The sequence below is a fragment of the Nerophis lumbriciformis genome, linkage group LG02 (genome assembly GCF_033978685.3).
Source record: "Nerophis lumbriciformis linkage group LG02, RoL_Nlum_v2.1, whole genome shotgun sequence".
NCBI classification, from domain to species: Eukaryota; Metazoa; Chordata; class Actinopteri; order Syngnathiformes; family Syngnathidae; genus Nerophis; species Nerophis lumbriciformis.
The window spans coordinates 52,463,274-52,481,254 of NC_084549.2; the positions used below are offsets into that span (position 1 = coordinate 52,463,274).

At 39.9% G+C, this 17,981-nt stretch overlaps 1 protein-coding gene across 1 annotated transcript in view; it reads left to right on the forward strand.

Moving 5' to 3' along the window:
• The window catches only part of slc24a3 (solute carrier family 24 member 3), a 329,241-nt gene that overhangs the window by 28,990 nt on the left and 282,270 nt on the right, over positions 1 to 17,981 (forward strand). Inside the window, exon 2 of the mRNA XM_061964480.2 lies at positions 534 to 769. Coding sequence (XP_061820464.1) covers positions 589 to 769 — 181 coding nt within the window. The 5' untranslated portion in view covers positions 534 to 588. The remainder of the gene's footprint in view (positions 1 to 533; positions 770 to 17,981) is intronic.

Here is a 17,981-nt window from a genome sequence, read left to right on the forward strand (position 1 = left end):
CCGTAATACGCCGATAGGGAGAAGTTTGTATTTACAGGATGAGTCGGGTGTGTCTTGACCTCCGCCGAACCCCTGAGGCCGACTCACCGAACCCCTAGGGTTCGATCGAACCCAGGTTAAGAACCACTTGTTTAGAACCTGGAAAGCTTGGAAAGGCAGATACAGTTATTGTTATATATTATAGATAAACACAATAAAAAAATGTAATAAAAAACATAGCGTACATTACCTACTGTACATTTAAAAATATAAATATGTATATAATATAATTTACTCTAAAAATAAATGTTTATTTTATATTTTATTTTTATGATTAGGATTGTACAATGTCAGTTCCAATACGTTACCATATCGATCGAGTATCGGTTGGGTTGTTACTGTCAGCTTTGTGGTGTCTTTTATTTTGAAAGTCTTTACCGGATTTATCTTGATGTAACATGATCTAGCTTGTACTTTGAGACGCTATCGCCAAGAAGACCCGTCACATCTGTACCTGCAGCTCTCATCACACCTTCTTTCTGCACCACCACCAGCACCAGCAGCACCATCCGGGCATCCACCGAAACGCTCGCCGGAAACAAGCGTGTCATGGCCCGCGCGGAGGGAGAAGGCATGCCAGAGACAACCGTCGGAGTCGGGGTGATGCTGAGCCGGCGGAGGAGCAAAGGCAGGCGGAGAAAGCGAAAGGAGTTGTTCGCTGTCCAGATGTGCTTTACGGGCTTTCTGCTGGGACTCGTCGCTGGGCTCCAGAAGGTTGCACAACACGGAGGTAATAGACACCAAAAACATAAATATTCATGTTGGAATATTGTTTTGCATGCAGTGCAAAGAACAACTAAGTGTCTTTGCACAGTTGATTTACTGAACAAGTCCTGCTCATAACAATAATTCACCTCCTTTTTTGCTAAACATTGCTGACATTTGTGGGTGATTGATAGTTGATTTGCAACATTGCTCAACAAAGTTATATTTAAGAAGATGTGTGCCTGAAAAGGAGTAGAAAGAATTGGCTCCTATTTAATCCTATAGTCTGTGTCTGAGTTTTATTATTGATCACTTCCTGTGTTTATTTTTAGAGAAAAAAGGAAAGGATAAAATATGTTTTTTTTACTGAGGTCTCAGTGCATGCAAGTAAGACTGACTACTTTAATAGTTGAGTACCCCTTCAAGTGTAATGTCAAAATTATGTCAGTTTGAGAGTTTATGAAGTGTTTTAGGAGCATAGGAAGTGTTTATGTGTGTGTGAAAAAGGTGTGCAAGGCTTATAATGACGTTAAATGCACTGTTTACTGTAGTTTTTACAGGGAATTATTGTACAAACCCCGTTTCCATATGAGTTGGGAAATAATGTAATGTAAATATAAACGGAATACAATGATTTGCAAATCATTTTCAACCCATATTCAGTTGAATATGCTACAAAGACAACATATTTGATGTTCAAACTGATAAACATTTTTTTTTGTGCAAATAATCATTAACTTTAGAATTTGATGCCAGCAACACGTGACAAAGAAGTTGGGAAAGGTGGCAATACATACTGATAAAGTTGAGGAATGCTCATCAAACACTTAGTTGGAACATCCCACAGGTGAACAGGCAAATTGGGAACAGGTGGGTGCCATGATTGGGTATAAAAGTAGATTCCATGAAATGCTCAGTCATTCACAAACAAGGATGGGGCGAGGGTCACCACTTTGTCAACAAATGCGTGAGAAAATTGTTGAACAGTTTAAGAAAAACCTTTCTCAACCAGCTAATGCAAGGAATTTGGGATTTCACCACCTAAGATCCGTAATATCATCAAAGGGTTCAGAGAATCTGGAGAAATCACTGCACGTAAGCAGGTAAGCCCGTGACCTTCGATCCCTCAGGCTGTACTGCATCAACAAGCAACATCAGTGTGTAAAGGATATCACAACATGGGCTCAGGAACACTTCAGAAACCCACTGTCAGTAACTACAGTTGGTCGCTACATCTGTAAGTGCAAGTTAAAACTCTCCTACGCAAGCGAAAACCGTTTATCAACAACACCCAGAAACGCCGTCAGCTTCGCTGGGCTTGAGCTCATCTAAGATCGACTGATACAAAGTGGAAAAGTGTTCTGTGGCCTGACAAGTCCACATTTCAAATTGTTTTTGGAAACTGTGAACGTCGTGTCCTCAGGACCAAAGAGGAAAAGAACCATCCGGTTTGTTATTGGCGCAAAGTTGAAAAGCCAGCATCTGTGATGGTATGGGGGTGTATTAGTGCCCAAGACATGGGTAACTTACACATCTGTGAAGGCGCTATTAATGCTGAAAGGTACATACAGGTTTTGGAGCAACATATGTTGCCATCCAACTAACATTACCCTGGACGCCCCTGCTTTTTTCAGAAAGACAATGCCAAGCCACGTGTTACATCAACGTGACTTCGTAGTAAAAGAGTGCGGGTACTGGACTGGCCTGCCTGTAGTCCAGACCTGTCTCCCATTGAAAATGTGTGGCGCATTATGAAGCCTAAAATACCACAACGGAGACCCCCGGACTGTTGAACAACTTAAGCTGTACATCAAGCAAGAATGGGAAAGAATTCCACCTGAGAAGCTTAAAAAATGTGTCTGCTCAGTTCCCAAACATTTACTGAGTGTTGTTAAAAGGAAAGACCATGTAACACAGTGGTGAACATGCCCTTTCCCAACTACTTTGGCACGTTTCAACCCATATTCAATTGAATATGGGTTGAAAAGGATTTGCAAATCATTGTATTCCGTTTATATTTACATCTAACACAATTTCCCAACTCATATGGAAACGGGGTTTGTACATGGAAAAACAATACCACTTATACAGTACAATTCTGCCGACGGAGCTACTAGTTTGTTTTTTTTGCAGCCTAAAATCTAAAGTCATTGTTTTTACAGTTCTGTACTGTAAATGGAAAAGCGTATAACTTTTATTGTAAAAAAAAAACCTGGCATTTTAGTCGCTAGAATTGTATTATAAAATTTGCAATGTTTTTTACACCGAATTAATGTACACCGGGAAACGGTATCACTGTTATTTTTACTGGATAATTCTGGCAACAGAAGTTCCATTTTGTAATGGCAAAATCTATGGTTGCTGTTTTTACACTGCTTTACTATAAATTTAAAAAATTACTTTTATTTTTACGGTAAAATACTGGGAGCTCATGCCCAATAGTGTGCTAATTTATGGTACAAATAAATCGGAAAAATGCATCTGTTATTTTTACAGTATCATCCTAGCGACGAAGCCGCCATTTTTTTTACCGCAACATCTACGGTCATTGTTTTTACAGTGCATTAATCTAAATACAAAAAGTATAACTTTTATTTTTTTACTGTAAAATACTGGCAGCTCAGGCACCAGAATTTTAACATTTATGGTGGTGTTTACACTGAATTACTATAAATCAGAAAAACGCGACTCTTGTTTTTACAATAAAATTCTGGCGACTGAGCAGACATTTGTTTTTAACTGCAAAATATACGGTTGTTTTTACAGTGCAGAAACACTAACTTTTATTTTTACAGTAAAACATTAGCAGCTCAGTCACCAGAATTTTACTGTAAAAAAAGTGTTTTGTTTTTTTACACCAAATTACTCTAAACCAGTGGTTCTTAACCTTGTTGTAAGTACCGAACCCCACCAGTTTCATATGCGCATTCACCGAACACTTCTTCAGTGAAAAATAAAATGTTTTTTTTTTTTTCAAATTCAAGACAAAGTTTTATGTTTTTGGTAACACTTTAGTATGGGGAACATATTCTAAGTAACAACGACTTAATTTAGAGTTTTTTGGACACTAGGGGAACGTATTCTAAGTAACAAAGACTTAATTTAGAATTATTTTGTTAGGGTTAGGGCCAGGATTAGAGGGTTAGGGTTATAATGAGGCCATGCCGAATAAGGCATTAATAGGTACTTAATAATGACTAGTTAAGAGTCAATATGTTACTAATTTGCATGTTAATAAGCAACTGATTAATGGTGAATGTGTTCCCCATACTAAAGTGTTACCATGTTTTTATACTGGTGCACAAAATGAACCGTGCATGAATATCACCTTGTTCAAAGAACAAAACCAACACAGTGCATAAACTCACAACAAATTACACACCTGCAAATCAGTCTGACTTCTGCTGTTGCCGTATCCTTAATACGCCGATAGGGAGAAGGTTTTATTTACACGATGAGTCGGGTGTGTCTTGACCTCCGCCGAACCCCTGAGCCCGACTCACCGAACCCCTAGGGTTCGATCGAACCCAGGTAAAGAACCACTGCTCTAAACCAAAAATAGAAGCTGTTACTCTTAAGATAAAATTGTGGCGACTGAGCTGCCAGTATTTCACCATAAAATCTACAGACTTTTTCCAGTGTGCATAGGATTTGGCGATAAGGTCAAAAATTATGTCATGATACTCGTTTTTTATATTGTCCGATATCGATAATTATTGATACTTTTTATGGCTTATTTAAGCCTGCCAATAAATACATTAAAACAATTTCCAACTCACCAAGGGTGCTATTTATCAGTGGAGAAGGTGTCTGTTAGTCAGTTAGGATGAGCGCGGTAATAAAATAATTTACGTAGATTTGAAGGTAGTTGCAGATTTGAGACACTAGATAGCAGTAGTGTATATGCTATTGACTATCACACAGACGGTTTGAGAAGCTACTCATTAAAAGGACACATTTGAATTGTCAGGATGTTACCGCACTGCTGCATTGAAACCAACAAAACTAAAGACAACTTTCTGTTATTGGGTTGATATATCAAGATATAACAGTATATCGATCTAGCTTCTAGATGAATACTTACAGCAGTCAAAGTTGATATAAACATTGTTCAGCGATAAATAGGTACAGAATGTATAACAAACTATACTAAATGTAAATTAAGTGTAAACTCTATACTTTTATTGTACCGGTATATGAAATTGCTTAATATCAGTACTCAGTGTGTCCTGATCCAAAATAAGCACAAAACGGGATTATATGTGCATATATACTGTATATGTGCACAGGATTATATTTATTGCATATAAAATGTGTGATATAATTTCTGATACAAGCAGTCCTGCAGCGTGTTTACTTGTGCAAAGCTGGACAGCCAGTTAACATCTAAATGTCCTCCAATAAGCACACAAAGTTGGTGTTTTCCTGTATTTTAGTCAAGTAATTTACTAAAGGTAAACATGGTAGGTTATAGTCTACGGGCCGAGCAGTTATGCAACAGCTACGTACACAATAGCACACAAGCTAGACATTTGTAATAAATGTCTTCAATTGAACAATACTGCAGTCTAAAACAGCACATTTGTCAATATAAACAAGTACTAAATAATTATAGCTGCATATTACTTACACATACAAAGTCTCCAAGGCAGAAGCTTATTTGAAAATATCCAGTACCAAATGTGTCTGCATCATTCAACTTCAGGAGCTTGACTTAATAAATTATTGTGACCACTAGGTGTCTCCAAAAAACAATTATAAGTTTTATTTATAAGCCATCATAAGTTCTTCCAAGACGGTTAATAATAAATAGGTTAGTGTTTTTGACACCTAACATTGTTCTCTGTTTGACTAATTGAAGTTGTATAGATTTGTTTTGTGTATGATTTTGTGAGTTTGAAAATGCACGTGATCAGTTAATTCTATAATTGTTTACTTTAGGAATACACTTTTTCATATTTTCTATAACCAGCATGATGTATTTTCATAATTGTCCTTTTTTGTAGTAAAATTAGTAAATAAAGAGTGTTAATAATTCACAAATGGTAAAGAGAAAGAGGTTCCGCAGCCTCCAAAGCAGAACCTCCAGGTTCTCCAGGTCACCTCTTGAACGCATCATAATTAAATTATCCCCTCAACTCCCCCCAAAATGGATTAACTCGCTGGAATAAAAAAGACAATATAACATACATCCATAAACGTAATATATTTATCTGTACAGTAATCTATTTATTTATTTATATATATTTATATATATTTATTTATTTCCATCCATCCATCCATTTTCTACCGCTTATTCCCTTTGGGGTCGCGGGGGGCGCTGGAGCCTATCTCAGCTACAATCGGGCGGAAGGCGGGGTACACCCTGGACAAGTCGCCACCTCATCGCAGGGCCAACACAGATAGACAGACAACATTCACACTCACATCCACACACTAGGGCCAATTTAGTGTTGCCAATCAACTTATCCCCAGGTGCATGTCTTTGGAAGTGGAAGGATCCGGAGTACGCGGAGGGAACCCACGCAGTCACGGGGAGGACATGCAAACTCCACACAGAAAGATCCCGAGCCCGGGATTGAACCCAAGACTACTCAGGACCTTCGTATTGTGAGGCAGATGCACTAACCCCTCTGCCACCGTGAAGCCCTATTTATTTATTTTATATATATATTTATATATTATTTATATATATTTATTTATTTATATATGCACCTTATTGCTTTTTTATCCTGCACTACCATGAGCTTATGTAACAAAATTTCGTTCTTATCTGTGCTGTAAAGTTCAAATTTGAATGACAATAAAAAGGAAGTCTAAGTCTATTAGAGAACAGTACAGTATGGAGGGTGTGTTCGGTCCAGAATGTAGTTTCATTGATTTAGGACTGAAAGTGTTTCACTTTATGTTTAATGTGAGATATCCAACTGATATATTGTGAAAGTGGTCAATATTAAGTTTACAAATACAGCATATAATAGATACTGTACATAATTTACAGTATATTGTTGGTAATTTGTCAACATTGCATGCATTCTGGCTTTGCTGGTTTTCATTTAGAAACAGTGAAAATTTGAGTGTGAATGGTTGTTATACAAAAGCGACTTCATTTCAGGAGCCCATATATAACACATGCAGTATATTGTATACAGTAGATGTAAAGTAAAACATTTCAAGAATGTATTTCTCATCATTTTGATGATTATACAGTGGATCCCGTTTAAGTCGACCCTGTACGCCGACAACCCATTTTAAGGGGTCATATTATGATTTTTTTTCTACATTTAAAACACTTTGTTGTGGTCTACATAACATGTAATGGTGGTTCTATGGTCAAAATGTTATATACATTATGTTTTACAGACCATCTTCAAGCCATTTTCTGACTGTCTTTTCAGGATTTGCGAGCGGTCTCATTTACATGCCTCCACTTTGACAGGGTGTTTTCCTCGTCATCCATGTTGTAGTTTTTAGCGCTTACATATTGAGCGTACTAACAGATATCAGTTAGAACTATACACTATTTTGTATTAAAAATGATAACAACAGAGGATGGATGTGCATGCACGAGTCAGTCTGCCCCACAACAAGAGAATAGAGTGAAATTTCAGAATGGCCTTTTATTGTGGGCAGTCTAAGGCACACCTGTGCAATAATCATGCTGTTTAATCAGCATCTTGATATGCCATACCTGTAAAGTGGGATGGATTATCTTGGCAAAGAAGAAATACTCACTAACACAGTTTAGACAGAGTTGTGAGCAATATTTGAGAGTAATAGGTCTTTTGTGCATATAGCAAAAGTTGTAGATCTTTGAGTTCAAGAAAAAAATGGGAGCAAAACCAAAAGTGTTGCGTTTATATTTTTGTTCAGTACCGTATTTTTCGGACTATAAGTCGCAGTTTTTTTCATAGTTTATGAAAGTTGCATAATGTTTTTTTCCTTCTTTATTATGCATTTTCGCCAGGTGCGACTTATACTCCGGTGCGACTTATACTCCGAAAAATACGGTACATAAATGTTTTACCCCGAGAGAGACAATCGGTAGAAAATAGATGGATGGATGGACATAAATGTTTTGCTTTAAATGGCTTCATGTTTAAGGACGTTGTCCTGCTGGAAGGTGAATCAGCGCCTTAGTTTCAAGTCTTCTGCAGACTCCAACAGGTTTTCGTATTCATTTAGAAATTAGAGTCGCATTGCACACAGAGGCCGGATCTACTGAGGGCAAAAAGGGGCAAAGCCCCTTCAAACTAACGTCTTTCCCCCTCAAATCAAGTTGTTTTTAGTTGAGAAAGTACATTTTAATTAACTGACAAAAATATTATATTACAAAATGAGAAAACGATGCAGTAGCGAAGAAATCCGCTGAAAAAGGGACACAATGCACTATAGTATCATCTTCACTCATCTCCTACCCTTAGCCCTCAGTAAACCTGTGTCGACAAATGAAAACCAGACAAAAATGTTGTCAGAAACGAAATCCAATCATATTTAATTTACTCTTGTAGATGGGTGGGACAAGTTAGGTATATATCCTATCACGCGCGTAAAAAGCGACCAAGCAACTAAAAGAAAAAAAACAACGTAGCGTCCTCCTTGTAGTGTGTACTGATGTTAAAGACAATATACACTTCATTGCACATGTACCATATCACTACATCGATGATTAAATGCATACTTTGTAATTCCATGAGAGTTTTGCAGTGGCACATGCACGTCCGTGTGCTTTATATAGACACCTACACATGCAATGTAGTTTCCTTGGCTCGTTAGTATGTGCTGATTTTAGAAATAATGTAGACTTCACTGCACATGTAATACATCAGCATGTTGCTGAACATGTTATAATTCTTTGAATGTTGGGTTTCAGCAGCATAGGTGTGCATTCGGTCTTTAATAATGTTCCCAGGATTCTGTGTATGAGCAGGCTGGTTTTAAAGATAATGTACATGTCATTGTACGTCTAGTACAGGGGTCGGTAACCCGCGGCTCCAGAGCCGCATGCGGCTCTTTGACCACTCTGATGTGGCTCAGCTGCATACTTGCCGACCCTCCCGAGAGACTTCCAGGTTTCAGTGCCTCTCCAAAAAATCTTCCGGGGCAAATATTCTCCGATTTTCACCCTAATAATAATAATAAATGTGTGCCGAATTCTCTCGAACGTCTGCTGATATTCACCCTAACAACAATCATAAGGGCTTGCCGTGATGGCACAGTATTTAACGCCATCTACAACCTGTACAAGCAGCGTGCCAGCTCAGCCACATGTTGTATGCAGTTTCTGCTTGCACACATAAGTGACTGCAAGGCATGCTTGGTCAACAGCCACACAGGTTACACTGACGGTGGCCGTATAAAACAAATTTAACACTCTTACTAATATGCGCCACACTGTGAACCAAAACCAAACAAGAATGACAAACACATTTCGGGAGAACATCCGCACCGTGACACAACATAAACACAACAGAACAAATACCCAGAATCCCATGCAGCCCTAACTCTTCCGGGCTACATTATACACCCCCGCTACCGCCAATCCCCCCCCCCCCCCCAACCCTGCTCTCCCACACATCAACATTATGGGGCGCCATTGCAGGATGGATATCACTCAGTGTTAAAAGCCATGGAATAAAAGTATGTTTTTAAGAGAGATTTAAAAAGAGGAAGAGAGGAGGCTTGTCTAATACTCAGAGATAGGTCGTTCCAGAGCTTGGGAGCAGCAACGGCGAAAGCTCTGTCACCTCTAAGCTTCAGCCTTGTGTCAGGGACCGTCAACAGCAGCTGATCGGCTGATCTTAAGGATCGGGTGGGGCAGTAAGGCTGAAGGAGTTCTGAGAGATAGGTTGGCGCGAGGTTGTTTAGACATTTAAAAACAAATAAAAGGAGTTTAAAATTGATTCGATAACGCACAGGGAGCCAGTGAAGGGACGCTAAAATAGGGGTGATGTGCTCACGTCTGCGGGTCTGTGTTAGCAGACGAGCAGCAGAGTTCTGCACGAGCTGCAGGCGGGCGAGGGAGGCCTGGCTAATGCCTACATACAGGGCATTGCAGTAGTCAAGACGAGTCGAGATAAAGGCGTGGATTAATTTCTCAAGATCATGACTAAGGAATGTTTACATCGCAATTGTTTTAAACATGAACAAACGTTTAACAAACACAATTTTAAAAATAACAAAATTAACATAAAACATAAAATAAATGTATACTTAAAGTAATATATTCACCAAACTATGTGAAAACAAAAATTGTATTGCTAGGCCAGACTGCTGCTCGCCACGGAGTGAGTATTGACTAACCAGGAAGCTCTTAACTCTCTAAAAAAATTATTAATGAATAATTAAAAAAAGAAAATCAGACTGTAATTGTTTAAAATTTTATTCATTTAGTAGAGTGCACATCAATGAACAATGTGCTGTACAGAATGTAAATGATCCAGATTTTCACACTGGGAGCAAGGTGGGTTAAGTGTCTTGCCCAAGGACACGACGACAGTGTCCAGGATGGCGGAACATGTATTTTTACCAAAAACCCTTAAGTTTCTTGGTGACCTGTCCACGCTACCCTGTGAATTTTAAAACAAATAACGTAGTCAATATTTTGTGGAACATGTTTGGCAAGAGATTGCCACTAATATATTATACATGATTCAAAGCATATTTTTTTACAAATAAAAAACTGAAAAGTGCGGTGTGCAAATAGTATTCAGTCCCTTTTCCTCTGAGTGGAACCAATTGCCCTCAGAAGTTGCCTCATGATTGCCAATTACTAAATAATGTCCACTTGTGTATAATCTCATCTCAGTACAAATACCGCTGCTCTGTGACGGCCCCAGAGTTTGCTTGAAAGAATATTGGGAGCAAACAGCATCATGAAGTCCAAGGAACACACCAGACAAGTCAGATATAAAGTTGTGGAAAAGTTTCAAGCAGGCTTAAGCTATAGAAATATTTCCCAAGCTTTGAACATCTCACGGAGCACTGTTCATGTCATGATCTGTCACATCAGATCATGAATTGTATTGAGTTTGTTGGTCTTTTCCTGTGTTTGGTTTCTTAGTTTCGGTTTTAGTGCTCTTATTTTGGTCGTTATTTCTGTTTTGTTTGTGTGCTACTGCAAGCAGCTTCACTCCTGCGTCTGAGCGTATTCTCCTTGCAGCTATTTTCATTTTGCAATTACGGCTGATTAAGTTGAGCCTTGGCTGCTAGCCTTTGTCGGGACTTTGTCATGTATATTGATACATTGTGGACACTTCTCCTGCTGCACGTTTTGCTGTTCTCCAGCATTCCGTTTGGTTTATTCCCTCTTCCGTTTAGTTTCGTTTTTGCATAGCCGTCCCTATGCCTTGGTGCCCTTCTTAGCGGCTAGGGAGGGGAATTGATAGGATTTTTCCGGTTTCGATTCCACTTTCGATTCTGCTTAATGATTTTTTTCTTTAACGTTTCTCTTCTCGATACTTATTTGGGGAAAAAAAGGAGAAAAAAGGGTTGATTAGCATTAATTTTGTTTGGTTTAGAGGTAACATGACCTTACAAAGCTTACAACGAGGTCTCAAGAGGGATATTCAAAGCATAAAAGAAAGCAAAAATTACTTTTTTGTAAATAACTATAATTAATATTCTTCTGTAGAATTTAAATTATGTGCAAATTACACCAGAATGTAAGATTTAGTAACATATGATATTAATTTATTACATGCAAAGTGAGATTTGTCAAGCCTTTATTGGTTATAATATTGACGATTATGGCTTACAGTTCATCAAAACTTTGAATTGAAAATCTCAGAAAATGTAAAGTTTCAAAAACTGTAAGCCATGACGATCAAAATGCTAACTTTGCATGTCATGAGTTGATATCACATATTAGTTTCACATTTGAAGTTAAACTGCTGACATGAATGGACTTTTACACCATATTCTAATTTTCTGAGTTTCACCTGCATAATATAATGACTTAAAGAAAATCTAGTTGCAGGAAAACATGCAACTTTTCTCTGACTACAATTGAACGTTCACCTACTGAAAACGCAAAGTTTTGACCACAAACTTAGTTGCTGCTCGGTGACATTCGTCTAGCGCAGGGGTCGGCAACCCGCGGCTCCGGATCCGCATGCGGCTCTTTGATCACTCTGATACGGCTCAGCTGCACACTTGCCGACCCCCCCGATTTTCCCGGGGGACTTCCGGATTTCAGTGCCTCTCGTGGATAACTCCCGGGATTGATACCCTCCGATTTTCACCCTTAAATAAATAAAGGGTACTCAAAGCGCTTTGACAGTATTTCCACATTTACCCATTCACACACTGATGGCGGGAGCTGCCATGCAAGGCGCTAACCAGCAGCCATCAGCCATCAGGAGCAAGGGGTGAAGTGTCTTGCCCAAGGACACAACGGACGTGACTAGGATGGTAGAAGGTGGGGATTGAACCCCAGTAACCAGCAACCCTCCGATTGCTGGCACGGCCACTCTACCAACTTCGCCACGTCGTCCCCACTTATAAGGGCGTGCCATGCTGGTTACAACATTTAGCGCCCTCAACAATCTGTATTAACAGCGTGCCAGTCCAGCATCTTGTTGTATGCATTTTTTGATTCCACACGTGAGCGACAGCAAGGCATACTTGCTCAACAGCCACACAGGTTACACTGACGGAGGCCGTAAAAACAACTTTAACACTCTTACTAATAATGCGCCACACTTTGAACCAAAACCAAACAAGAATGACAAACACATTTCAGGAGAACATCTGCACCTTAACACAACATAAACACAACAGAACAAATACTCAGAATCCCATGCAGCCCTGACTCTTCCGGGCTACATTATACACCCCTGCTACCACCAAACCCCACCCCCACCCCAACCCTGCTCCCTCACACATCAACACCCCCCCCCCCCCCCCCCCCCCCCCCCCCCACGTCGGTTGAGATGGGCGGGGTTTGGTAGCGGGGGTGTATAATGTAGCCCGGAAGAGTTAGGGCTGCATGGGATTCTGAGTATTTGTTCTGTTGTGTTTATTGTCAGGCTTGTCCCTGACAGTTTGACTGTGTTTTAGTTTTTTCTCTGCGAGATTCGAATTTGGCTGGATTATTATGTCAAGGTGTGTTGTTGACGAACCCCAATATGCAGAGATGGCAGCAGGCTTGGTACAAGGAAACATGGTTTTAATGTTCAAAAATAAGAAAAGGAAATCATGAACCAGAAACCAGGAAGCAGGAACAGGAGTCAGGATCCAGGGAATAGCTTAACGCACACAGCTAGCAACGACAGCATACGGCAAACAACGACACGACAGGTAGGAACGACAATAATCCAGCACTGACTGAAGGGGAAGGCAGGTTTAAATAGCAGCTGGCTGATTGACACCAGGTGTGGCCAGGTGCCAATCAGCCACAGCTGAGGGGACACAGCACTCAGGGAGACAAGTAGGAAATAAAGACAAAATAAAAGCGCTGACAGAAAACTAAGACAAACGCAGAGAAAAAACTAAAACACAGTCAAACTGTCAGGGACAAGCCTGACAGTTTATGTTGTGTTACGGTGCAGATGTTCTCCCGAAATGTGTTTGTCATTCTTGTTTGGTGTGGGGTCACAGTGTGGCGCATTATTAGTAAGAGTGTTAAAGTTTTTTATACCGCCACCATCAGTGTAACCTGTGTGGTTGACCAAGTATGCCTTGCTGTCACTCACGTGAGCAAGTAAAAACCCCATTCAGCGTGTGGCCGGGCCGGCACGCTTGTTGTAGTGGGCGTTAAATGCTGTACCATCACGGCACGTTCGAGAGAATAGTTGCCTTGAAATTCGTAGTCTGCCGGAAAAATCGGGAGTGTTGACAAAAATGACACTATCAAGCGCCATTCATAAAAAAACTTGCGGGCCACACTATCATTCACTTTCCATATTGAGGTGTGGGCCGCGTGTCTGAGACCCTTGGTTTATACATAGCACAAAGCAAAAAAAAACTTTGTATGCAGTGTTATTTCATTTTAAATTTCAAAAGATTTTGGTGGCTCCCATTGTTTTCTTTAATTTGTGAAACTGGTCAAAATGGCTCTTTGAGTGGTAAAGGTTGCCGACCCCTGGTCTAGCGGAAGACGTGAACTGAGGCTGCCCGCCAGTCAGAATCTTTTTCTCATCATGCTCATCTAAATGAGAAGGCCTTCATTTCAATTTAACAAATAATAGCGCTAACATGATAGGAGGCGTTAATTAGTACCTGTTGAATTTAAATGAAGTGCTCGCGTTACTGCTGCTGGGATGAGATTAATTTGTAATTATTGCATGCTGTGTGTTCAAATGTTTCAGCATGTCGCTCGCATGTCCTCCTCTTGATGAACTAGCAGCCTTATAATTATAAGTAGCACTGTTGAAATCTTTCCTTGTAAAATGTAGTCAACTTTAAAGCGTTTGTTGCGCCCGGGCTCCACCATTTTGCTATCTGACATCACTACGCACAATGCGTATTGACGTCATTCCCACACGGAAGAATCGATAAAAGTATCGTATTTAAAAAAAAAAAAAAATTTTTTTTTAAAAAGGCACGCGATTCCAAGGAATTGCTGGGAACCCGTTCTGAACAACCGTTTTTTGATTCCCATCCCTACTAGTGGCACTCGTCCTTTGTTTATTTGAGCCATTAAACATATTTTTACCTGCAAATTGCCGCCTCGGCTTTCTGCATCTCGGGAACACGCGAAATTATCGCCGTCACGCGATCCGAGCATCACAGTTTAATTCACCATCCGGAATTGGAAAGAGTATGGCACAACTGTAAACAAGGCTGTCCACCTGAAGACCGTTGCAGACCCCCTGCCCTGGACGAACTGCAGAGATCCACAGCTCTGATGGGGGGAATCTGTGAAAAGTGGGAAGAAGAAAGCCATTGTTAAAAGACAACAATAATAAGTCATATTGGGGACACAGCAAACATGTGGAATAATGTGCTTTGGTCAGAAGAGACCAAATTGCACTTTTTGGCCAAAATGCAAAACGCTATGTGTGGCAGAGAACTAGCACTCTGCACTTGGTGTAGCGATTTAAATGATAAATGATAAATTAGTTATATTTCTATAGCGCTTTTCTACCTTTAAGGTACTCAAAGCGCTTTGACACTATTTCCACATTCACCCATTCACACACATATTCACACACTGATGGCGGGAGCTGCCATGCAAGGCACTAACCACGACCCATCAGGAGCAAGGGTGAAGTTTCTTGCTCAAGGACACAACGGACGTGACTAGAATGGTAGAAGGTGGGGATTGAACCAGGAATCCTCAGGTTGCTGGCACGGTCACTTTCTCAACCGCCATGCCGTCCCCATTTGTTTGAACAACGATTCGATTTGATATTTGTGGTTGATGACACGATTCAGGGACACAATTTTTTTTTTAGAACGATAAAATACAGTAAGTTGAAATCGATTCAGTAACTTTTTAGTAAAACACATCAAGCAGTGGATACTTGACACTGTAGGTGAAGTTTCCTATATTCCTGTTATTTATTGTAAGGGGATAATGTATAAATGATTTATGGGAACAAATAAGCAAGTAAACATCAATTAATGGGTAATGCATTCATATCTTATTTGAATAAAGTACAACCAACACTTTTAAGTTGAATTAACATGAGGAAATTTGTTCACATTTTAAACACTCAAGCAATTTCAATAAAAGTACAATAACCAACATTTTTTTTTTTTTTTATACACACTCACATGCACACTTGAGGAGAGAGGTGCACTTAAACTTTAACAACTCAAGGTTTACAGTATAAACATTATTAGAAAAAAATACCCAGTATATATATATATCCATCTATCCCGCTCTGGCTCAGGATCAGCAGGCTATCCAGACCATAGCAAGATGGATGAACATTCCTCGGCATCAAGGATCCTCAGGAAGTGATCCCAAGATCACCTCTCGAGGACCTCTCCACCGTTCACACTTAAAAAAGAAAAGGAAAGTCACAGAAGTTGATCAGATGTAAAACAATACAAAATAAAAAGTCACAAAAAAATAAATAAAAAATAAGTAATCAACATTTTAAGAGTAGAAATACCTGCTAGTTCCCCAACTTGGCCATACAGTATCTGTTCTCCGCCTTGGCGTTGCCGATTAAGGACAGTGTCCCAGGTGTGCGGAAGCATGTATGCACCCTCACCCCTTGCTTCACACATACTGTATGCAAGAGTTACTGTTTGCCTAAACTCACGTTTAGACACTTTACACACATACACCCAAAGTCTTGCGTGAATCTGTTCACGTTGCTGCTTTCGCAGACGTCACACACACATCACCATCTCTGAAAGGCGCACACACATCACAAATATTACTATTCTCTTGTAGCGTTTGCGTTTGTTATAACCTTTCTCGACCACAGTAGATATCCGCCATTTTTTTTTATGACGCCGCAGACGGGAAAATAGAGTTACTGTTTCACATTTGTATTATTAAACTTCATATACAGTCTACCGACGGGAGCTCTTAAATCCAAAGTTTTTCTTTTTGTAGTATCGATAAAATTGATCGATTCCCTTTTAAAACGTTATTGGATCGATACCTATCTCTTGGAAGGCAAATTTGCCAATCAGAGATCGATATTCTTGAAATTTAGGAATACAAATCGATTTATCGATGTATTGATGAATCGTTACACTTCTACACTGCACATACCCACTGTCAAATATGGGGGTGGCAGCATCAAGCTCTGGGGGTGCTTGTCTTCAGCAGGGTCAGAGTTGAATGGAAGATGGATGGAGCCAAATACAGGGCAATCTTGGAAGAAAACCAGTTGGAGTCTGCAAAATACTTGAGACTGCGACAGAGATTCACCTTACAGCAGGACAACCCTAAACAAAGCATATTCATGTGTTAGAATGGCCCTAACCTAAATCCAATCAAACATCTGATGATCTGATGCTGTTCACAAACACTCTCCCTCTAATCTGACTGAGCTAGAGCTGCTTTGCAAAGAAGAATTGGCAAACATTTCAGTCACTAGATCTGCAAAGCTGGTAGAGACATTCCCTAAAAGACTTGCACCTGTAATTGCAGCAAAATGTGAATCCACAAAGTATTGATTTAGGATTGATTGATTGATTGATTGATTTATTGAAACTTTTATTAGCAGATTGCACAGTACAGTACATATTCCGTGCAATTGACCACTAAATGGTAACACCTGAATACGTTTTTCAACTGTTTAAGTCGGGGTCCACGTTAATCAACTCATGGTAAACAGGGGAGCTGAATACTTTTGCACAATGCTCTTTTCAATTTTTTATTTGTAAAAAAAGGAAAACATCATATATAATTTTCTTTTAACTTAACAATTGTTTACCACTTTGTGTTGGTCTTTCACATACAATTCCAATGAAATATATTGATGTTTGTGGTTGTAATGTGACAAAAGATGGAAACGTTCCAAGGGTATGTATTATTTTGCAAGGCACTTTAATGTCCCCCCATAAGCACACAAGGTTGGTCTTTTCTTGTATTTTAAACACGGTAGGCTATAGGCTACTAGGAGCTAGCAGCTACACAACAGCTGAGCATACAAAAGCATTTGCGTGCACATACAACACTTAAAATCTTTAGTAGACTGTATCAGTATGTCGGATCATATTGTGCAATGGATTAAGCCATGGGTGTCAAACTCAGAATCAGAATCAGAATCAGCTTTATTGTCATTACGCAAGGTAACGAGATTGAGGCTATTCCATACAGTGCGATGTGTGCATGCTAGAAAAACAATGTGCAAATATATAAAAATATAAAAAATGTAGAAGTGCAATGAATATGGTGTGAAATGAATATATACATGAAAAAAACAAAAAACAAAAACAGGGTGGTTGGTGGAATGGGTTATTGCACCGAAGAGAAGGCAGTTATGAGGGACAATGGGGCAGTCCGTTCAGGATGGTTATGGCCCTGGGGAAGAAGCTGTTCTTTAGCCTGTTTGTTTTGGTTTTAATGCACCTGTAGCGCTTCCCAGAGGGCAGCAGGTGGAACAGGTCAGAGCCAGGGTGGGTGCTGTCCTTGATGATGGCACTGGCTCTGTTGAGGCAGCGGGAGGTGTAGATGTCCGTCAGAGAGGGGAGAGGGCGGCCGATGATCTTCTGAGCCGTCTTGACCACTCTTTGCAGCCTCTCGCTGTCTGCTGCAGTGCAGCTGCCGTACCATACCGTAATACAGTAGGTCAGCAGGCTCTCGATGGACGAGCGGTAGAAGG